The following is a 24,688-nucleotide window of genomic DNA, read 5'->3' as shown; positions in this document are numbered from 1 at the left end:
AGATTATTTCACTTATAATTTTCAGTATCACAATCCAAGTGGGTCAGAAGTTTGCATACACTAAGTTGACTGTGCCTTTTAAACAGCTTGAGAAAATTATGTCATGGCTTTAGAAGATTCTGATAGGCTAATTTACATAATTTGAGTCAATTGGAGGTGTATCTGTGGATGTATTTCAAGGCCTACCTTCAAACTCAGTACCTCTTTGCCTGACATCATGGAAAAATCAAAAGAAATCAGCCAAGACCTCAGAAAAAAAATTATAGACCTCCACAAGTCTGGTTCATCATTGGGAGCGCTCAGCAAAGAAGAAGCCACTGCTCCAAAACTGCCATAAAAAAAAGCCAGACTACGGTTTGCAACTGCACATGAGGACAAAGATCATACTTTTTGGAGAAATGTCCTGTTTGGCCAAATGGAAGTGTTTGGCCATAATGACCATCGTTATGTTTAGAGGAAAAAGGGGGAGGTGTCACGTCCTGACCTTAGTTCCTTGTTTTTGTTTCTATTTTAGGTTGGTCGGGGCGTGAGTTGGGGTGGGCATTCTATGTGTTGTTCTAGTTTTGGTTTTCTATGTGTTTGGCCTGGTATGGTTCTCAATCAGAGGCAGCTGTCAATCGTTGTCTCTGATTGAGAATCATACTTAGGCAGCCTGTTTTTCCCACTTGAGTTGTGGATGATTGTTTTCTGTGTCTGTGTTTCCTCCATACAGAACTCTTTCGTTTTTAGTTTCTGTCGTTCACTTTGCTATTTTGTATTTTCGTGTTCAGTGACTTTTCATTAAAAATGACGAACACTTACCATGCTGCACATTGGTCCGATCTTTCATACTCCTCGTCAGAGGAAGACGAATCGCGTTACAGGAGGCCGAAGAACACCATCCCAACCGTGAAGCACGGGGGTGGCAGCTTCATGTTGTGGGTGTGCTTTGCTGCAGGAGGGACTGGTGCACTTCACAAAATAGATGTCATCATGAGGCAGGAAGATTTTGTGGATATATTGAAGCTACATGTCAAGACATCAGTCAGGAAGTTAAAGCTTGGTCACAAATGTTTCTTCCAAATGGACAATGACCCCAAGCATACTTCCAAAGTTGTGGCAAAATGCAGGGACAACAAAGTCAAGGTATTGGAGTGGTCATCACAAAGCCCTGACCTCAATCCTATAGAACATTTGTGGGCAGAACTGAAAAAGTGTGTGTGAGCAAGGAGGCCTACAAACCTGACTGAGTTACACCAGCTCTGTCAGGAGGAATGGGCCATAATTCACCCAACTTACTGTGGGAAGCTTGTGGAAGGCTACCTGAAACGTTTGACCCAAGTTAAACAATTTAAAGGCAATGCTACCAAATACTAATTGATTGTATGTAAACTTCCGACTCACTTAGAATGTGATGAAATAAAGAAAAGCTGAAATAAATGATTCTCTCTACTTTATTCAGACATTTCACATTCTTAAAATAAAGTGGTGATCCTAACTGACCTAAGACAGGGAATTTTTACTAGGATTAAATGTCAGGAATTGTGAAAAACTGAGTTTAAATGTATTTGGCTAAGGTGTATGTAAACTTCTGACTTCAACCGTATTAGGGCTGTTGGTCCCACTTTATATGCATAGTCCAGATGTTCCATCTCTAGATGGTCTTCAGATGGTCATACTATCAACAAACTATACGTTGCTATGCAATTGCTTTCTAAGGTTACGGTTAAGGTTATGGCTAGGGTTAAGTTTAGGGTCAGAGCTAGGGTAACGGTTAGTAGATACAGTGGGGCAAAAAAAGTATTTAGTCAGCCAAATATTGTGCAAGTTCTCCCACTTAAAAAGATGAGAGGCCTGTCATTTTAATCATAGGTACACTTCAACTATGACAGACAAAATGAGAAAAAAAATCCAGAAAATCACATTGTAGTATTTTTAATGAATTTATTTGCAAATTATGGTGGAAAATAAGTATTTGGTCAATAACAAAAGTTTATCTCAATACTTTGTTATATACCCTTTGTTGGCAATGACAGAGGTCAAACGTTTTATGTAAGTCTTCACAAGGTTTTCACACACGGTTGCTGGTATTTTGGCCCATTCCTCCATGCAGATCTCCTCTAGAGCAGTAATGTTTTGGGGCTGTTGCTGGGCAACACGGACTTTCAACTCCTTCCAAAGATGTTCTATGGGGTTGAGATCTGGAGACTGGCTAGGCCACTCCAGGACCTTGAAATGCTTCTTACGAAGCCACTCCTTCATTGCCCGAGCGGTGTGTTTGGGATCATTGTCATGCTGAAAGACCCAGCCACATTTCATCTTCAATGCCCTTGCTGATGGAAGGAGGTTTTCACTCAAAATCTCACGATACATGGCCCCATTCATTCTTTCCTTTACACGGATCAGTCATCCTGGTCCCTTTGCAGAAAAACAGCCCCAAAGCATGATGTTTCCACCCCCATGCTTCACAGTAGGTATGGTGTTCTTTGGATGCAACTCAGCATTCTTTGTCCTCCAAACACGACGAGTTGAGTTTTTACCAAAAAGTTATATTTTGGTTTCATCTGACCATATGACATTCTCCCAATCTTCTTCTGGATCATCCAAATGCTCTCTAGCAAACTTCAGACGGGCCTGGACATGTACTGGCTTAAGCAGGGGGACACATCTGGCACTGCAGGATTTGAGTCCCTGGCGGCGTAGTGTGTTACTGATGGTAGGCTTTGTTACTTTGGTCCCAGCTCTCTGCAGGTCATTCACTACGTCCCCCCGTGTGGTTCTGGGATTTTTGCTTGTGATCATTTTGACCCCACGGGGTGAGATCTTGCGTGGAGCCCCAGATCGAGGAAGATTATCAGTGGTCTTGTATGTCTTCCATTTCCTAATAATTGCTCCCACAGTTTATTTCTTCAAACCAAGCTGCTTACCTATTGCAGATTCAGTCTTCCCAGCCTGGTGCAGGTCTACAATTTTGTTTCTTTGACAGCTCTTTGGTCTTGGCCATAATGGAGTTTGAAGTGTGACTGTTTGAGGTTGTGGACAGGTGTCTTTTATACCGATAACAAGTTCAAACAGGTGCCATTAATACAGGTAACGAGTGGAGGACAGAGGAGCCTCGTAAAGAAGAAGTTACAGGTCTGTGAGAGCCAGAAATCTTGCTTGTTTGTAGGTGACCAAATACTTATTTTCCACCATAATTTGCAAATAAATTAATTACAAATCCTACAATGTGATTTTCTGGATTTGTCTTTCTCATTTTGTCTGTCATAGTTGAAGTGTACCTATGATGAAAATGGCAGGCCTCTCTCATCTCTTTAAGACAATTGGTGGCTGACTAAATACTTTTTTGCCCCACTGTAGATAGTGTTACCAGGCTATTTACTCGATTTTATCCCTTGGAGGACTGCAGTGCTTTTCTCAGTCATAATTCTTCACACAGTCACTTTGCTCCAAACCTTTAAGTCTGATGAGTGGTTGCAGGGCTCAGTGACAGGGCTCTCAGTGTGTTGTCTCTCCCCTGCCACGGCCAGTTGCCTCCTATCTAATACATGCATCCCTACCCACCAACCACGCAGCTGGTCACCTCCCATCTACCACACACCCCTACCCACCAACCACGCAGCTAATCACCTCCTATCAGCCACACACCCCTACCCACCAACCACGCAGCTAGTTACCTCCCATCTACCACACACCCTTACCCACCAACCACGCAGCTAGTCACCTCCCATCTACCACACACCCCTACCCACCAACCACGCATCTAGTCACCTCCCATCAGCCACACACCCCTACCCACCAACCACGCAGCTAGTCACCTCCCATCAGCCACACACCCCTACCCACCAACCATGCAGCTAGTCACCTCCCATCAGCCACACACCCTTACCCACCAACCACGCAGCTGGTCACCTCCCATCAGCCACACACCCTTCCCCACCAACCACGCAGCTAGTCACCTCCCATCAGCCACACACCGCTACCCACCAACCACGCAGCTAGTCACCTCCCATCAGCCACACACCCTTACCCACCAACCACGCAGCTAGTCACCTCCCATCAGCCATACACCCCTACCCACCAACCACGCAGCTAGTCACCTCCCATCAGCCATACACCCCTACCCACCAACCACGCAGCTAGTCTCCTTCCATCAGCCACACACCCTTACCCACCAACCACGCAGCTAGTCACCTCCCATCTACCACACACCCTTACCCACCAACCACGCAGCTAGTCACCTCCTATCAGCCACACACCCCTACCCACCAACCACGCAGCTAGTCACCTCCCATCAGCCACACACCCCTACCCACCAACCACGCAGCTAGTCACCTCCCATCAGCCACACACCCTTACCCACCAACCACGCAGCTAGTCACCTCCTATCAGCCACACACCCCTACCCACCAACCATGCAGCTAGTCACCTCCTATCAGCCACACACCCCTACCCACCAACCACGCAGCTAGTCACCTCCCATCTAACACACACCCCTAACCACCAACCACGCAGCTAGTCACCTCCCATCTACCACACACCCCTAACCACCAACCACGCAGCTGGTCCTCTTCCCATCTAACACACATCTCAGCCCACCTCAGTGGGGTTTACCCTGACAGGGATTCACTTTATATTGACACTGAGAGGGCACTGCTACTGTCCAGCTATAGCTTGGCCGATTCAGAGTTGAGATGAGCATGCTTAACTTGGGTATTGCTACCCTCCAGCTAGAGACACTGCCCAGTCATGGGAAATCCATAGATTAGGGCCTCATGGATTTATTTAAATTGACTGATTTCCTTATATACTGTAACTCTTATATTTTTGTTCAGTAGTTGCACATACGCTATGAAGGTAATGTATGTCACTGACATCTTGCAGACACTTTGAAAGCTCTGTGAAACAAAGTTAACTTTTTCCTGTCTCAAGCAGATCTCGTTGCTAAGCCCATTGCCAGCAAACGAAGACTCAAAAGCATATTCTCCATTTCCGTTTGTGAAGGACTCTCACTATGCTTAGTGAGCACTTGACTGTACTGTTGCAATTTGATGACAAATCATGTTTCAGAGCACACAGAGAAAAAAAAAGTGATAGCTAATACCCCTCATTGCCAATCCCGGCGACGGCGAACGTCAGGCAGCAGTGGAGTGTGGAAAACTCCTATTGAAAACAGCAGCAACAAAGCACAGATGATTGATGGACTCAGATGAGAGCGGTAACAGATCAATCCATCACACATTACTCCCAGGGTTGCATGGCGTGGCCCAAACAGAGACCTTAATTATTTCAGAGGCCCTTCACCTGGAAGGGTCCTACCCCAAGGTGCCTTGGTGGGGGTATGAGCACTTGGTGCAGGTTTGGTTACTGGGGTATTTATCAATCCATTTAACAAACGTGAGTGGCTTTGTTCATCACATTCAGGTAGTACCGACCATTAACCATCAAAGCTTAAAGCGAGGTACCTATAATCTAACCTTGTGACAGTCAAGCACAAAAACAACACCATCCATCTATAGATTCTCGATGTTGTGTTTGCCACACGTGAGTGCCTGGAGACACAAACGAGACAGTAGAAATGATTTTGTAATAACAGTTGTTCGCCAAACTGAAACGTAATCACATATGTGTTTAAATTCATACCAATTAATTAGAAGATAACCATTTGAAAAGCTGTAATAAACTGATCCTGTAATAAACTGGTTTGATGCGCTCCCATATTCCAAATTGATACGAAAACAAAAGAGTAAACATTGCAATTGCTATGCAACTGTAATTACTTGAACATTCATTTAAGCAAATATTATTTGGATCCAATTCCTTCCCCCTAGCAACTCAGGAGCTCCTGTACAGGAGCTCATCACAGTAGTCATTCATATAATTTATTTTGTGTGTGAGTGAGTGAGTGTGTGAGTGAGTGAGTGAGTGAGTGCGAGAAAGTGTGTGTATTTGTGTGAGTATGCGTGTTTTCCATAATGTGTGTATGTGTGTGTGTACAAGCATGTGCGTGTGTGTCCATCGGCATGTATTCTAGGTTGGAAATGAGTGGGAGAGATGTGTGTTACTGTGTATTGTGTGTACAGAGTGCACAGTAAGTGCATATGTTCAATTATCAAAGCTGTCACTGCCAAGACAACAGGGTCAGGTTGGTTATACTAGAGAGCCTCTACACACATGATCAATCAATCAACTCACTCACTCACTCACGTCCACAGACACACACACAACCACACACGGACACACATGGCAACAGATTCTATCAGACTGAAATCGTGTTAACCATTGAGACCAACAGCATGCTAGAACAACATTCCCTCTGAGCAACCTCTTACCCTATAGGGCTAATCAATAAATAGACTGTGATTTGATCACCTCTCTGCATTGCCAACGATGAAATTGCATTCAATAGGCTATAACTTCATTAGCCCTCTCAGGGACATCGTTGAAGGCATTGTTGGAGAACCCATACGTACTGTAAATACTGTATGGAACATTGGCCACCATTCAGCGAGGACCATCAGTAGTTACCATTGACGACAGAAGAAGAACCAGAGACCCCCCAAAAAATGATCTACACTGCTAATTTGTTCTGCAGTCTCGTTCAATTGAGCTCTCAAACGTACACCACAAACCGTGAGAGAAATAGCCCGGTAACATATCAAGGTGACTTTAACAGATAGAGACTCTGGTAATATCACATTAATTACACCACTCTTTTATTACCGAGTGTGGCTGTCACCAGGGTAACGCTAGCCTCGTTGACGTCAACGCAGGTGTCCTCGTAGCTTACCGTTCAGGTCCCAGTGAGTGGCATCTGGGGTTCAGATTTAGCCGTGACATGTCAGTGTTCAGGAATCGAATTTGTTTGATTGTACTTAAGAGGTGTCTGTGTAGCATGGAACGGCACTGAGGGTAAGGGGGTTGGTGAAGTTGAGAAGAGAAGGATAAGAGCATATTGGAGAAAAGCCAGGGAGGGTAAAATGTGTTATGAATGTGTTCCAGGAAAGAGAGAGAGGTGGGGGGGGGGGGATCTTAACAGCAAAGAGAAAGGTGAGGAGGAGGGATGTAAGAAATACCATGGCTATCGATCAGAGTGGAGTTTTCAGCAGTATTTAATGTAATTTTTATTCAACCGATATTTAACTATCGGTATGGAACGTCACTGTTACAGTTTAGCCTCAGACAAACACCTGACAGTCAAGTCAATTAAAATCAAATAGGGACGAGTGGCCAAAATTAATTTGACCTATTCGAGCTGAAGATAGTTAAACCACAAATATACTTTTTCCTCTCAGGATATAGGTCACGGGTTAATTGTTGCAATGTTATAGCCTTAGGTCTTTCAAGAATTTCTGTCAAAAATGTTTTCTTTCCTTTCATGTCATGTGGTGTCTGTCGCAAGCGCGACATTCTTCTGGATCGTCAGACCTTTGTGTTCTTGGTGGTTTACCAGCTCACCCTGGATATTTCTAATACAATAATTATTTTTTTGTCTACAGTTCCCAGTCAGTGTAGCTGTCTGGAGCCCAGTGAGTTTGGCCCTCTCAGGAGAAACATCCTCCTCCAACTACTGCTGAAACCACCTAATGTGGCCAAAATAACCACAGGCTGTAAGGGAAATGTCTGACTCACCACACTTCATTTCAGTCTACTAGGAATAAGTCAGAGAGATTGGTAACAATGTAAAAAAAGTGCTACTTTTGACAAAACACACTATTACTTGAAATGGATATTGGTACTTTCGAAATAGTTTCCTACCCACTTCAATCTCACGGAACCTCCCCAAGAGAGCATTCAACCCACACAAACCTAGATCACTTAGACACACTGAATCCAATGAACTCTCAAACCTCCATAATGGTAAACATCATACATTCTGTGGTCACTGTAAGTAAACTGTGAGATGATCAGCCGTATATAGGCAACAGCAATAGAGCCTCTGTTTGAATCAAACATAACAACATGATTGCATGATTGCCATGGAGACAAAGCTGCTGTGATAGGAGATGTTTACTGATGCACATGATCTAATCCTCAGCCCGAGGGGAGCTGTGTTTGTGTCTATGTGTGTGTGTGTGTGTGTGTGTGTGTGTGTGTGTGTGTGTGTGTGTGTGTGTGTGTGTGTGTGTGTGTGTGTGTGTGTGTGTGTGTCTGACAGTGATGTAGCACCGATGTCCAGTCGAGTCCCAACCGGTTGTAGCAGAGGGCTGGGAGAAGACGAGGCACGGAGAGAGTGGGAGACAGTGTGTGTAAAGTCTGTCTGCCTCTCGGTGTAGGGCCACACAGAGCAGACACACAATGGCTGGTGACCTGCTCTAACGTCCAGCAGGATGCTGATTCAAACCATTTATCAGCATAGAAAAATGTCATAAGTGGGAATGTACTTCGGAAAGCTTCAAGGCAATAATACCTGTTGACAATCTCCAAAAGTGAATTACCTCTCATAATACAGAGTAAACCTCTGGTCTGACAAGGTCCATTACACTATATCACGCCTAAACAAACATACTGTCTGCAGTGTCTGCCTGTGTGGCTGTTGTTACAGTGGGTACCTATTCATCATCATCTGAGCACAAGAGTGGCCACCAAGGAAGCAGAACTCAGACCACAACACAGTGAACCAATCATGTGATTCCCTCTCTCTTCATTTAGTCTTCATAATGTTCCTGGGGGGGAAACGAACAACTAGACAAACCCTAATGACATAAAGTAGACTAAACCCTGTAAAGGATTGGCCTCGTCTATTTGTTGTTATGTTTTTCAGACACCGCAGCCAAAGTACAAGACCCAGACAATGAGCTTAACAGGCCTAGTTCCTCAAGTTGTCCACCCTGATAGATAGAGAGAGAGAGAGAGAGAGAGAGAGAGAGAGAGAGAGAGAACTCTGTTTCCTGACTGCCAGCTTTCTCACTTACATCCTCCTCCAATTAATATTTGTATTTTGCACACCTGAAAACACACACACACACAGAAGACAGATGCACACATACAGGCACACACATCGAACCCCCCCACCACACACACACATTCAGATACACAGAATAACCAAACATACAAGATGAGTCAGTCAAACTGACATCATGTCATTTGCCACTATGGGACCGCGAGACAAGCACAGCGTATCTCAGCCCCCCCCCCCCCCCCCCCCCCCCCGTCCTGTCAGATGTTACAATATCTCCAACGAGATTACAGACGGCATACTGTGCTATCGAACCCCTCTGTCCATCCATCCACCCCCTCCCACCACGATGGATTGACACACAGCCACTGTGGGGTAGAAGATTATATCTGATGCTATATTAACTGTCAACCCACAACATCTGATTGGAGGTGACAAATGTGCCATGATTGGTCAGTTATTTCAGACCAGGATGGGCCTATGGTGCCAACAATTCAACGACATTGATACCAATAGTAAATAGCTATAGCAGAAAGAGCCTACAACACAAATTGGAGGCACTCAGAGTCTGCAGCTCGGTAAACTAATTGACAGGTCTTCCTGTTTCCAGACGGAGATACGGAGGGCAGAGTGAAGTTAGCATTGGTTCTAGGGCCCGCAGGCTGCGGCTCCAGCAGTAAGCAGGTGTAGCCGAAGTAGAGATCTCCCCCGGTCTGCCCATCTCCCCTGGAGATTAAACAGAGCAGCCTGGCCTGTCAGCTGTGCTATACACACACACACACACACACACACACACACACACACACACACACACACACACACACACACACACACACACACACAGAGACAAACACGCGCAGGCACGCCGCACACTGATGCACACCGACACACACGCATGGAGACAGACACACACACACAGCCACCTGAGTAATGTTTGCCTGGGCCAATTAAAATGGGTTAGAATAACCTGGCCAACCTGCTGATGGAGAGGACCCGTCCTCTGGAGAAATGAAAGCAGAGTCGTTCAGCATCGTTAGTGCACACAAGTGTAGGCGAGGAGGTTACCCAGAGGGGGTGGAGTACGTGAGAGGTAGGTGTGTGTGTGTGTGTGTGTGTGTGTGTGTGTGTGTGTGTGTGTTGATCCATCTTACTTTATAAACAAACTGCCCCAAAGTATAGACTGGCTGTGGATTTGGAAATTCCATTAAATAATCATCTAGTGTGATTATAGAGAGCTTTTTTTAATTGTTACTGTTTGTTGGGATATGGGATATTACAGTGGGAAATCATTTACATCTGTAGAATATTAAGTTATAGAGCATTTTCCAACCAACCAAACATTTTGTAAAGAGAGAAAAGTATTTACACACTGGGTACATAGCAATGAATTAACAATCCACCAATAATTGGTGCATTTAAAAACTCAGCAGGTGCACTCACCTTTCATTTCATGCAGTCACCTGTAATTTCACAGCAAATTGCAAAGGTCAAAAAGCTGTCATCGCTTTCTAACACTTGTTGAACTTCAAATCCTTAACTCATCCAACAACCTTTTAACACCAGAACAAAACTTTGTCCCTCCACCTTTCCAAACTCTCCTTTACTCACTCTGAGAACTCAATTAATTTCTTAAACTCCAACATTGCTCTCTCTCTCTCTGTTCTCTCTTCTCTCTGTTTGTAGTTTCAGGGATGCCACGGGCTCCTGGGCACAGCTATCCTGTTTCCCCCCTCTCTCTGAAGTGTGGCCCAGACTGTAACAGTGGTTGGAAAAGTTTCTCTGACCCCTCCGGCAGGATACACCAACACAAAGCATTCCTTTCACACCTTTTATTTATTCATTCCCCCTTTCCTCTCCACACAGGGGGACGGAGAGACAAAACCACTCTCTAATCATGCTCCGTCTGGGGCCCCCGAGTCACACCTTTACCGCCCAATTACCAATGGATCCCTTGGATACCTGAGCAGGTCGACCAATGAATAACCTGTATGCACAGGCACACTGGTGGTGGAGTGTGAAGAAGAAGGATTATAATTGGTTCAAGGAGAGAGAATGTGTGCTAGGCCTGTTAGTCAGTGAGGGCCCTTATCTGTTAAAACTGTGTGGTGGTCACCACAGTAACAAAAAAAAACACTTCTGCTGTGTTAATGGGTAGGAAAGGCTCGAAAATGCTGTGAATGCTAGCTGTGAACAGGAACTGTGAGCTGCATTGTCAGTATTGTTTCAATGGGCAGAAAACCTATATCGTACATCAGGGGATTGAACAGAGCATAAACTAAGTAAGGAGACATACATACAAAGTGTTCCAGTCAAAAGAAAGTAGGTCTACATCGAGAATAAGGAGAGATACTATATACAGTATGCCATGGTTGTGGATAGAAATGGATTATATAGTAGACTAAGTAGAGGCAAGAACAGACTGATTTGTGGACGTATGATGGGGAAAACACAAAACACTCTGTGAGTATTCCATTGCACTCTGCATGGCTGCGGGGACACGCAGTGGCCTAGAGTAATCCAAGGATGGGATATAAATAGAACAAAAAGAGAAAGAATCAAAAAGCTGTTCCATAAGGCGACCGTGAGCTTAGAGGCTTGAGGGAGTGACGCCTGGTGATTAAAGTGCCAAGCCGATTACCTACACCCCACGGCCCATGTCACGGACCATGTCATCGACTCAAATAGCCATGAGGACGCCATCATCTGGGTCACTGTGTCTTCGACGCGACCCGTACAGCACGGCGGACGACTCGGACAAGACTGACCGGTTTACATAAACTCTGGGTCCGGAGCCAGTAGACGGGATGAGTCGTGGAAGGGAATAACAGACATAAGAATAATATAGAAAGTTGTAGGCCCGGGTAAGTCAACCCCTTTGACCCTGATTATTTCTCTCTACGATAGAGTACAGTACAATCCCTTTTAATCCCCCTGCTTCGTCGTACATTTTGCTACCAGTTTTCCATTATCTTGACTGTGTAATCCCTATGGCGAGGGGCTTGCTGATGCTCATGTTCAGTACAGTGGGGTTTTATGTGTTTGTTTTAATCAAAGGATGGGGTGTGGGGTAGTCTGTGCTGGTGAGGTTTAATAGAAATGAATCCACCCCCCCCCCCCCCACCCCCCTATCAACTACTGTATGTCCTCACAGTGGAGCTAGAAGATACAGTGCCTTGCGAAAGTATTCGGCCCCCTTGAACTTTGCGACCTTTTGCCACATTTCAGGCTTCAAACATAAAGATATAAAACTGTATAATAATTTTGCACGCCCAATTTTTCAGTTTTTGATTTGTTAAAAAAGTTTGAAATATCCAATAAATGTCGTTCCACTTCATGATTGTGTCCCACTTGTTGTTGATTCTTCACAAAAAAATACAGTTTTATATCTTTATGTTTGAAGCCTGAAATGTGGCAAAAGGTCGCAAAGTTCAAGGGGGCCGAATACTTTCGCAAGGCACTGTATATTAGCATGGCCCAGAACAGTGTAGTTGTCACAGTAGAGACTGGCAACATAGCGAGACCATGGCGAGCATCGTCAGCTGAAGACGAGCTTCCACTGGATCGCTGTCAATCCTTGAAGTGACGCAACATACTCCCTGCAATCTCAATCAGCTAGCGCAGTGGTTCCCAAAAGTTTTATAGTCCTGTACTCCTTCAAACATTCAACCTCCAGCTGCGTACCCCCTCTAGCACCAGGGTCAGTGCACTCTCAAATGTTGTTTTTTGCCATCATTGTAAGCCTGCCACACACACACTATATGATACATTTATTAAACATAAGGATGAGTGTGAATTTTTGTCACAACCCGGCTTGTGGGAAGTGACAAAGAGCTCTTATAGGATTTTTTTTTGCTCTTTATTTAACCATCTTACATATAAAAACTTATTTGTTCATCAAAAATGGTGAATAACCACAGGTTAATGAGAAGAGTGTGCTTGAATGATGCACATAACTCAATGTTGGGTTGTGTTGGAGTCTCAGTCTTTTTCCACACACAGTCTGTGCCTGTACTTAGTTTTCATGCTAGTGAGGGATCAACTCTCACATACAGTAGGTATGTGGTTGCAAAGGGCATCAGTGTCTTAACAGCTCGATTTGCCAAGGCAGGATACTCTGAGCAAAGCCCAATCCAGAAATCTGGCATAAATTCAATTTTCACAGAACCGCTTGTTGCAATTTCGATGAGGCTCTCTTGTTCAGATATCAGTAAGTGGCATGAAAGGGATAACGAATCCAGTTGTTTGCGTCATGTGTTTCGGGAAAGTACTGTACCTGCGTAATTGCGCACCCAACTCACTCAGGTGCTTCTCTATGTCACATTTGACATTGTCCGTAAGCTTGAGTTCATTTGCACACAAACAATCATACAATGATGGAAAGACCTGTGTGTTGTCCTTGTTAATGCAGACAGAGAAGAGCTCCAACTTCTCAATCATAGCCTCAACATGTGAAAATGATGGTCAGTAAAGAGAACTTTAAAAAAATGTGTCAATACTTTGCCCCTTGATAACCAGTGCACTTTTGAATGTTGTAAAAGCATGGTTGATGCACATATCATGGTTGATGCACATATCATGGTTGATGCACATATCATGGTTGATGCCCATATCATTGAATAGTGCAGAAAATACATGAGTTCAGGGGCCTTGCTTTAACCAAGTTAACCATTTTCACTGTAGTGTCAAAAACATCTTTCAAGCTGTCAGGCATTCCCTTGGCAGCAAGAGCCTCTCGGTGGATGCTGCAGTGTACCCAAGTGGCGTCGGTAGCAACTGCTTGCATGAGCATTACCACTCCATTATGTCTCCCTGTCATGACATTTGCACCATCAGTACAGACACCAACACATCTTGACCACCAAAGTCCATTTGATGTCACAAAGCTGTCCAGTACTTTAAAAATATCCTCTCCTGTTGTCCTGGTTTCCAGAAGAGGATGTCTTCCTTAATTGACCCCCCATAAACGAACCGGACATATAATAGGAGCTGTGCCAGGCCCACCACATCTGTTGACTCATCCAGCTGTAACGCATAAAATGTATTGGCTTGTATGCGAAGCAGTGATTGTTTCAAAACATCTCCTGACATGTCACTAATGTGTCGTGAAACAGTGTTGTTTGATGAAAGAATTGTCTGTATAGTTTGTTTGGCCTTTTCCCCCAGAATTGTCTCAGCCATATCCACAACAGTAGGAAGAAAGTCCTCCACAATAGTATGGGGCTTGCCTGTCCTAGCCACTCGGTAGCTCACCATATAAGATGCTTCTATCCCCTTCTTATTAATGGTATCTGTTGCTTTTATACATGTCTTACTACTCGAAAGTCGTTTTAATTCTCGCTCAAAAAACTTCTGTGGCTTATTTTTCAAATTAGCATGTTTTGTTTTTAAATGTCTGTGAAAGAGTGAAGGTTTCATCGAGTTGTGAGATAATACTTTTGTAAATATAACACACTGTGGCTGAGGAAAGGCACTACTCCCAGTATAAGTGAACCCCAAATCAAGGTAGTTCTCATCATATTTGCGCCTCTTTGACGGTCCAACGTCACGGTCTGTTGTTCGGTGCTTTCCTGGGTAAGGGGCCAGTAGTTCTCATCATATTTGCGCCTCTTTGACGGTCCAACATCACGGTCTGTTGTTCGGTGCCTTCCTGGGTAAGGGGCCAGTAGTTCTTCCGCTGCATCAGATTCACAACTGTCAGTGTAGAATTACTGATGCTAACATTGGATGTGCTCCTGGTAGCAGAACAACTTCTGTTGTCGACAGGTGCAGGTGTAGTACTGCTGGTAGCAGCAGTACTACCAGTGAAGCTGGTATGTCTCTATATGGCCTTACTTTTTCTAACCATTTATCAATTTTTGAGCAAACGGAATGATCAGCAGCTACGTTTGGCTACATACGGACCGTTAGCGCAATTCCTGCGAGAGAGTAACGGTTAATGTGATTGGATATTATTTATTTGACTAGGCTACCTGTATTTAACATTGTGTTGTTATTTCGCTGAACACTAGATGGTTTAGTAACATTTTTGGCAGTGAAATGGAAAAAAACCTCACCCAAATGTATAGCCCCATTGGAAAAGATAAATGGACTGTTTGAAAATGCAAAATGCATTTTTATTTGTATTTTTGATAAATAATTATTATATATGTATTTTTAAATGCGAATCACATTTTTATTTGGCGTACCCTAGACGGCATTGCACGTACCCCAGTTTGGGAATACCTGAGCTAGCGCAATCTGCTAACACACTTGGCTGATTTACACATCTACTGTGAAGCAGTTCATGTTGGGAATTTTTATTTTTTTACTTGGTTCGTTCGCTATTCCTATTTCTGCTAGCTCTAGGCTGCCTCACTGGCTGGCTCTTTCTGCTAGCTCTAGGCTGCCTCACTGTCTGGCTCTTTCTCTGCTTGTAGGGTTGACCCTTCACTCTGCTTGTATGTATTATTTGACTGTCAGAGTAGAGGCGTCATTTGCCTAGCCCTTCATTTAACCTTGACGAAAAAGGTCCTCCCACCATTTACCACTCCCTACTGGCACCTTCACCGAATGCACACTCCCCCTGAGACCAGATGCACTCTGGGACATAATTGCAGAGTGGGAAAGAACTGTGTGCTCTCTGTACACGTGGGAGGGCGGTGGATAGAATGGCAATAATGTTAGGGTGCATCCCAGTTCAACGCCTTTAATAAAAATGTCCTCCGTATAACAGAAAAGGGAGGACCGCGACTGAAGGGGCTTCAAGGTCGACTTGGCGCCAGTGTGTGTCTGTACTCCTCTATGGTTTTATTCACTGTGACAGTATCTATACAGACTGGCACTCTCTAAAGATGCCTTCAGAATCTTAGGCCTCTCTATGTCTCCGTTTTTTTTCTCCTACTCACATCATAATAATTCACCATGACTAGCTAAATTCTTATCCATCAGATGGAAGGGATCGATCGGCTTCCATCGAGCTTCCGCGTGACCTTCTCCGTGCTCCATGCTGCTTTTACCACGATTGAAGTGCTTGTGGGTTTTTTCAATAAACGCCTCTGGTTTAAATGGTACCTGGGTGTGCTGTGCGCAAAAGGTCAAGGGGTATTTGGTATTTATTAGGATCCCCATTAGCCACTGCAAAAGCATCAGCTACTCTTCCCGGGGTACACGTAGGGGCCGAGGGGTAGGCCCGTATCTCATTCTGGGAAGGCTGGTGCTCTTTAATTACATCTTATGAGAGGAGAGAAAATAAGAAAAAAGGAGGCAGAGGTGTAGAGACTACCGAGGGGGGATGAAACAAGGGGGGGGGGGGGGGTATTTTGAGAAAGGACACAACAGCGATAAGATAAAGGGCAAGAGGAAATTGCAAAGCATCCTGCAGAAGGGAGCGAGGAGAGAGTGGGGCGTTCCGTCTCTTTGTGTTGGGGAGAGAGAATCTCAAACACTGCCTGTGGACAATCCCATTACTAGCCATAAGACATCCATTGTTTAAGCATAGAACAACTATTGGAGGGCAATATTGTGCTCCGCAGGGAAAATAGATGCTGTGACTGTGATGTTCTTTTCTCCAGTACTGTCATGACCCCTATGTCCTCCTCAGCATCTGGCTGCATTGTGTTTGCTCTGTATGATACAGTGTGTTCTTAACCTGTTTGGGGTAGGGGGCAGCATTTTCACTTTTGGATTAATAGCGTGCCCAAACTGAACTGCCTCCTACTCTGTCCCAGATCCTAATATATGCATAGTATTATTAGTATTGGATAGAAAACACTCTGAAGTTTCTAAAACTGTTTGAATCATGTCTGTGAGTATAACAGAACTTATTTAGCAGGTGAAACTCCGTGGACAAACCATTCAGATTTTTTCTTTTTTTAAAGTCACGACTTTCCTGCAGTTCCTACCACTTCCACTGGATGTCACCAGTTTGTAGAAATTGGTTGAGGTTTTTCCTTTGTGTAATGAAGAAGTACCATAGCTCAGAACGAGCGTCACTTCATGTGTACCTTTTGATAGAGGCGTGTAACCAGAAAAGTAGCGTCAGTTTGTTTTGCTCCTGTATTGAAAACAGATCATCCCGTCTTCAATTTGATTGATTATATGCGTTTAGAAATGCCTAAAGTTGTATTACAAAAGTAGTTTGAAATGTTTTGGCAAAGTTTACAGGTAACTTTTGAGATAAGTTGGAAGCGGTGTTTTTCTGGATCAAACGCGTCAAATAAATGGACATTTTGGATATATATCGACGGAATTAATCGAACAAAAGGACCATTTGTGATGTTTATGGGACACATTGGAGTGCCAACAAAAGAAGCTCATCAAAGGTAAGGCATGATTTATATTTTATTTCTGTGTTTTGTGTCGCGCCTGCAGAGTTGAAATATGCTACTCTCATTGTTTCCTGTTGTACTATCATCAGATAATAGCATCTTGTGCTTTTGCCGAAAATACTTTTTGAAATCTGACATGTTGGCTGGATTCACAACGAGTGTAGCTTTAATTTGCTATCTTGCATGTGTGATTTAATGAAAGTTTGATTATTATAGAAATGTATTTGAATTTGGCGCTCTGCATTTTCCCTGGCTTTTGGCCATGTGAGACGCAAGCGTCCCGACTACCCAGATTAAGTTAGTGACCCACATATTCTAAAGCTGTGGTAATGACATCGCTCACAGTGGATGAACATCCCTTTAAGCCCCTATTAAGGCTTGGGGGGTGGTCCGCCTCGCATTAGAGAGCGTGATACTGTCACTATTTGTTTTAATGAGAGACAGGAATGACTTGCATCATTTTCTGATCGATCCACAACAATAAAGCTCAGGGTCGGAAGGGGACAGAATAGGCAGAGGCTAAAAAAGAAGCCATACCTTTTAAAAAAAAATAAAAAACGAGTCATGGTGCAGAAAACCCAAAAGTACATCATCAAAACTCGTCGAGTGGACACCTATTGGTATGAAAGACATCGTCAAGTTACTGTACACATTAGGGCTACATGTGACGATCTAGAAAATTGGGACATAATCTTGGTTAGCATTTCCATCACCGTTTTTTTTGTCTCAGTAAGCAGAGACACAAAGGAAGGATTTACTCGTGGGTTTATGTGGCAGTGTTGGCCTGAAGCAACGGTCTGTTTATGAGCAGTTTTACAGAGAGCTTTCAGCCGACCGTTCCTGGAGCTCTCCGCCTAATCCTATTCCTCACAGCAGCCGGAGATCTCGAAGGGTGTTTAAAAGTCGGCCCATGTTTGCTTTCTTCCATTTATTATTCTCTCTTTTGGGGGGGGGGGGGGGGTGACGGCCAAAGTTTCCAAGGACACATCATGGGCAGACGGGGTTGACATGAAAAATATTCTCTCCTCTTTAGCTGCTGCTTCCCAGCCAAGGACAAAGGCGAGGAAACGAAGAGCCCAGGCCTTGATTGTTGTTCACAATGGAGTGGTACTGAATTGTTACCTTTCTTTTGAAATTGGAGGGTTTGTAGCCTTGTTTGTTTGCCGCAGCCGTAGAGGTTGAACAACATGAACAATCAGCTTGTCCTCTGAAATTTGGATTGAGTGATTTGGACGCTGAATGATAAGGTATTAGGAGTCTTGGGGAGCTAGAGGGAGAACAGTAACGACAACAACAAGATTAGGCTATAAACGACTTCCGTCTTTAAAAATCCAAACGCCTTCTGTCTTAGGGAATCACTGCCTGGGCGAATTCAAGTGAACGCTAAAGGCTTTGTTTAATCAACTTGAAAGAGTGAACTCGTACACCTTAATGTGATACTAGGTACATGGAGCTAAAAGTATACTATTAAAAAAGAAGAAAAACTCCAGCACACCGGGAATCTTGATGCCTTCCCCCAAAAAATATGGATCTATTTTTTTCTTATTTTTAACAGTATTCAATAAACTAGAAGGAAAATAATAATACTGCCTGAACCAGGGTCTCCCAAACTCAGGGTCCCCTTTTGCTAGTGTTTGTTTGCACTGTTCTTTGCTATGTTTCTTGCGGTGGTAATCTTTGCTTTGCTATACCATTAGACGCACAGTGTGTGTGTGGGATTGAGAGTTGATCCAGTACTTTCACCTCCTGTTCTCCCCTTTACATCCTCCTCTAGCTCAAGATCTAGCTCTGTTCAAAGACAGGGAACACCTGCTGTTTGATGCTTTGCTTTCGAATCAGCCTCACAGATAATATGCATGCTCGAAGAACAATGTCACAAGGTTATTTTTAGTCTAAACACTCTCTATCATAGAACTAGGGCACCAGCGAGAGCTCCAGAGCCAAACTCTCAAAATGATTAAATGTGCTTAAGTGTTTTCTCTGGCAATTCTCTAAATATTAACAAGTGTCCCCGCATGACTTTATGTTACCCTCCCTACTCAGAAAGTTTCACTCCATATCTATACATACACAAGTATTTTCCTAGCCGCAAGCCTGGGATGCTATGATACACCCGAAGCCTTCCAATCATCCCATACTCCAGGAGATCTACTTCTTCTCTTAGAAGGCAGTGACAGTTGCTGCACATGTCCTTGCCGACTCTCCTGTCCATCAGTTATCCCCCTGTAATGATGCGTGTTGGCTGAGGCACAACGCTCAAGCACCGATTCGGACTACAGAAATCTTCTGTCTGCCAGCCAGGGAAGTTTTAACTACCTGTCCAGTTAAATGAGCACTTCAAGCTGACCTAAGATAATTACCGCACTGTGTGTGTGTGTGTGTGTGTGCGTGTGTAAGTGAGTACAGCCTTGCCATTGAGAAGGGTAGACACATGAAAACCTGGCTCCCTGTAGAGGAAAGGCTGTGCAACCACTGCACCACAGCAGAACCTGAGACAGAGCTGCATTTCCTGACAAAATGTCAAAAATATTAAACAAATAGTGTCATTATTATGAAAAAAAAAATTATGAAAAATATGAATAACATTCCACCAATTTGGCCACTAGAGCGCACTTTGGTCGTTTGACTGCAGGAAAGGGCTACCCTAACCCTAACCCTAATTGTAACCCTAACCCCTAAACCTAAAATAGCCTTTGTCCTTGTGGGGACCAGCAAAATGCCGGCACTTGTCTGAATGTTCCTTGTTTTACGATCTTTGTGAGGACTTCTGGTCCCCACAAGGACGGTAAAACCACAAAAAAACACACACACAAGCTAATCTGCCAGTGTGACACATTATGTCTCTCCTTTACCAGTCAAAGGCATTACATGAAGAACAACATTTCTCATGCCACATTAAAGATTAAACCAACCAATTCCATAACACATCCAGTTTCATTGTGTCATCTTTGAGTACGTTAACATCCGTCCTCAATTGTAGTCGGCATATCAACAGCACTCATTTCGTTTCTCTAAGCATCCGGCCATGACACATTTAGAAGACTTGTTGTCCAATTAGCCTTGTCTGTGTAAATAGAAAGCTGAGTAAATAGATGTCTGTCAAATATAACAATACTTACAAAGAACCATCTGAGGCTCAGAGACCAAATGAAACGTGACTTGAAAGTGATAGCCAATTAAGTTGGCCGGCTGTCGATCTAGAAAAAGATCGACTAGCATTTTTTGTTGTCTATGCTAAGCACAATCTGTTGTTTAACCTCTAAAAGTCTAAGCCGGGGGGGGGGCTACAGACGTTTTCGTGAGGAGACCTGGTCTAACAAATAGAGCTGTAGCTCTTCCAGGACAATATAGGTAGATGCGGTGGATGGAGTTGCAGCCCATGCAAAACAACAGATACACTATACATACAAGAGACTCTGGGCAGCCCTTCAAATGTGTGGATTTGTCTATTTCAGCCACACCCATTGCTGTCAGGAGTATAAAATATTTTGTCAGGAGCTTCACGAAATGTGTTTCCATGGCCGCACACAAGCCTAAGATCACCAAGGATTAATCAGAAGGTCTAAGTAAACAGTGCTTTAAGCTTGTCCACCTACGACAATTGTTTCAGCATTCAACAATGTGATATATCACACTCATGATTCAACTTTACTTTTTTTTTTTTTTTTTTTTTACATCAGAGCAACCTATGATACAACTAGGAGTTAGAGATTATGCTGCCACTTATCCTTCCCTATATTTTTCAAAATGAGCATTGGAACAACATAAAATTGTACTTACAAGTGTATAATAATCATAATCAAGATATGTGAGTGGTATGAATTGTTCTCACCTGGTTCCTGTCATAGCAAATATGTGTGGGTCTTGCAAAAAAATGTTAATGTGGAATTATAATGATTAAATGCTTTTAAAAAGTTGCAAATGAGGTGTAGTTGGTCAGAACAACTCAATGTTCTGTAAACTCCCACGTGAAGTTCACTCCCACACATAAACACAAGAGCCTTCAGCACTTTAGGGTTCTACTGTGCCATTACTCGTGAAAATAATGTGAACGCTTCAGTATTCTCTCTGTGTAGTTGTCCAGCAGCACTACAACCTTTCCGTGGGCAAAGAGGGGAAAGCGTGACGTCTTAAACCACAACTCACAAAGAGAGAAGGAGAAGAGAGAATAAAATAGGAGGTTGCAGAGAAAGAGGATGGCGAGAGAAGAGAGGCAGCAGCAGATGGGTTCTACCTCTCGTTCAGGGGCGTTGACTGAGTCTGGAGTGAGAGAGAGAGCAGGAGGGATGTTTCAGTGACTTTCAGCATATTTATAACATGCTTGTGACAAGTAGGCTAACCGAGGAGCCAATCTCACCCAGTCTCTGTTTACTCATGGGATTAAATTAAAAGAACACAGCATCCAATTTCACACCTGGCTTCCTTCAACGTAGCACTCCTCCAGCACAGTGTGACAGTCACCCACAGCACAACCTCTCGCCTCTCTTCCCTCCCCACATGTTCCTCGGTATTAGCAAACGGAGCGTGGAGAGAGAAAACCATGTCAGATTTCCAACGGAATGGAAGTTCATTTGCTTAGTGGGATTAGCGATATCGGGTTGAAGTAGTAAGCCGATCTCTTTTCCCAGAGATTTGAAAGAATAGAGACAATTTTGAGAGACAAATTTACTGATTACCGATTTCCACAGCTATCTTCCCTGCAAATATCTGGCTGATCAGTATAGGGGGATACTTATTTCACAGAGGCTAATTACGTTACTCGGATCAAGGAAGCAATTAAAAGATAAACACCAGTAGGAGTTTGGTGACCTCTAACCTCTAAGAGGTTTCCCCACGTAATGGTACTTTAGTGGTACTGTGTACTTAGGTAAAGCAGAAATGTCAATACTATTTAGAAGATGTAAGCTTTTCCCATGCATTACAGCTGCTGAATGTACAGATGTTTCTTTAAAGGACCTTTCAGGCAGCTGCCATACGGGTTCCTTACCAGAATGATCATAATGGTAACCCACACGTTACTTACAGACGTAAAATCTTAAGTTGAGCCAGTTTGCTACTGGAGGAAAATAATTGGGCAGCAAAAAGAAATGTGAATGATTATGTGAATTATGAGTAATGAACATTTTGGCAAGAGAAAATCAAGTCTAAACTTTCTGAGCGGAAATTACAAACTTTAGAAGCCTAACAAAACCTCCAATACACTACAGGTTTTAAATGTCCTGTGTTGCAGGAAAGTTCTCCAGACTGATCAAATTAAAATCTGACATTTGCAGGGCTATGAAATGCAACCAGACATCATGCAGAGGTTGGATAAGGTCTCTTCTGTAGTTTTTAATTCCAACACATGGGGAAGAGAGAAGGCTGAGTAATCACCCTATTTGCATAATGTATGGCATTTACATGAATACTACAGTACAATTCCCATTTACATGTATTATCTATTCGGGAAGACACATTATAGTATTACTACTATATGATGAGAGACAGAGAAGAGATGCCATCAAACCGCTGAGAGAAAGGTGAGCATTGTTTCCCATAATGGCCTCAATAGTCCACAATCCCAGTAGACCGGGATGTGGAGGAAGGCAGGCGTGTCAGACAAAGGCCCACCAACCCAATCCTCATTAAAAGATGATCCCACTTTTATTAAGAGCTTAATCACCTGAATATCCTGTGGCTCAGATGTGTGTGTGTGTGTGTTTGTGTGTATGCGTGTCATTAGGTAACTGAGGAATCTTCTGGTACCATGTCCGATTAATGCCCACACAATGACAACGTGGTGTAAAGGCTGCCGGGGCAGGTCACAGTCCGATGGTAAAGAACCATTCTGACAGGGGGGTTCAGGTGGGAAATGCACATAACATGCACTGCTTGTCAGGAAGCCTATAGCCTTTTCCAACTACAGTACAACCATATGCATCACAACAAAGATTCTGAAATAATGGTAGCCAGGGGATGCGCAACCTGCATGCCTCTAAAATGTTGACGAGCGAAATAGACCTTCCACATTGAGAGCATCTTCATCTATGAGCGATTGGCATTAATGAAAACTCTTTGACCTAGAGGTCGACTAAGGCCCACAGACAATTGTGTGTCCATGACTGCAGACCATTTGTGTGTAACATGACTGTTTTTGACAAAGACTAAGACCTTCGCGAGCAGCTCCCCAGTAACCTGTGGGGGCCTCTGGGGCCTTTTAGCCTGGGGCCACAAAACACCACTCACCAAACATGTTCCCAATGTGGCCATTCCTGGTCAGGGGCCGTAGCTCGTTCCTGCCCCAGGCGAAGCTCTTGTAGTTGTCCCAGGCAAACTTCATCATCTGAAACACAAAAACAGGGTTAAGAACACAGGTCAGTCACTAAACTGATGGCAAACCACCTGATTCACAACAACACCCTTAATTAAACTGGAATGGTGGCCTGCAGCAATGTCAATGATGGATTATTGTTTTGCTGTGAATTTAAGACAGGCATGCAATTATCACACATAAACCACACAGGTAAACAACACCCCCAACTAACCCTGTTAAATCAAATTAAAAACAAAGTGGATCGCCATTCTCCTTCCAAAAACCTTCCAAGATCTCCTAAATCAAAAATAATCATGTTTTTTCCCACTGACCGATATGGTCAAAGTGATTTAATTGTGTTATGGCTGAGCTTTTACTGAACTTTCTGGAAACTATGTTGCAGACCTCCAGTACAAATCACCTGTCAGAGCTTTTTTTACTGCAGTGAAATATAGTGTACTATCAACGAGGATAAGAATATTAGTAGCATATGATCTTCTGAATATGAATCGATCCTAAAAACACAAAAAGGGACACTTTAGCCCACTGCTATAAATGTAAATATTGAAACAAAAGCATAAATCCTACTTCCTGTAAATCTCCCACTGAGGAAATGAGCTAACCACCACACCACCCCAACATGTCAGAATTTCATTTGGTTGACTGACACACCAGGAACAGTTTTTTTTTCAGAGGCCGAGTGGTAATATGATGTGATTTACATCGTGAATACTGAATGAGTCTGTGGTAGTCTCCAGAGGTTAATTGAGAACAGGCTAGCAGCATCCATCTAAGCCCAAGACACACATGCAACATATACTGACCCAACATATAAACCGCAACATGTAAAGCGCCGGTGCCATGTTTCATGAGCTGAAATAAAAGATCTCAGAAATGTTTCATGTGCACAAAAAGCTTGTTTCTCTCAAATTTGGTGCACAAATTAGTCTATGAGAGAGTGTTCTCACATATAACAGCTAAAGCCTCCGTAACAGAGAGGGAAGACATTCTTCAGATCGAAAAGCACTAGCAACTGGTGACAAAAGGGGTCAAGGTTGAAGAAAGGCTGAGAGCCGAGCTGGAGCTACCTGGGCTGGTGAGTTACAGCAGTAATGGAGTCAGCGCGGCTTGCATCAGTGAAGGTCGGGCTTTCAGTGACCATGAGAGCAGAGTGAATGGTAGAAACAGGCAGAAACAACAACATCCTGCTTG

At 43.6% G+C, this 24,688-nt stretch overlaps 1 protein-coding gene across 1 annotated transcript in view; it reads right to left on the bottom strand.

Annotated features, from left to right (window-relative positions):
- Positions 1-24,688, bottom strand: part of LOC110504004 (mannosyl-oligosaccharide 1,2-alpha-mannosidase IA) — a 203,201-nt gene that overhangs the window by 93,037 nt on the left and 85,476 nt on the right. The window contains exon 2 of the mRNA XM_036973737.1: positions 23,410-23,506. Coding sequence (XP_036829632.1) covers positions 23,410-23,506 — 97 coding nt within the window. The remainder of the gene's footprint in view (positions 1-23,409; positions 23,507-24,688) is intronic.

This window comes from Oncorhynchus mykiss, chromosome 3 (genome assembly GCF_013265735.2).
Source record: "Oncorhynchus mykiss isolate Arlee chromosome 3, USDA_OmykA_1.1, whole genome shotgun sequence".
Lineage (NCBI taxonomy): Eukaryota > Metazoa > Chordata > Actinopteri > Salmoniformes > Salmonidae > Oncorhynchus > Oncorhynchus mykiss.
This window is presented reverse-complemented; position numbering and strand designations above follow the sequence as displayed.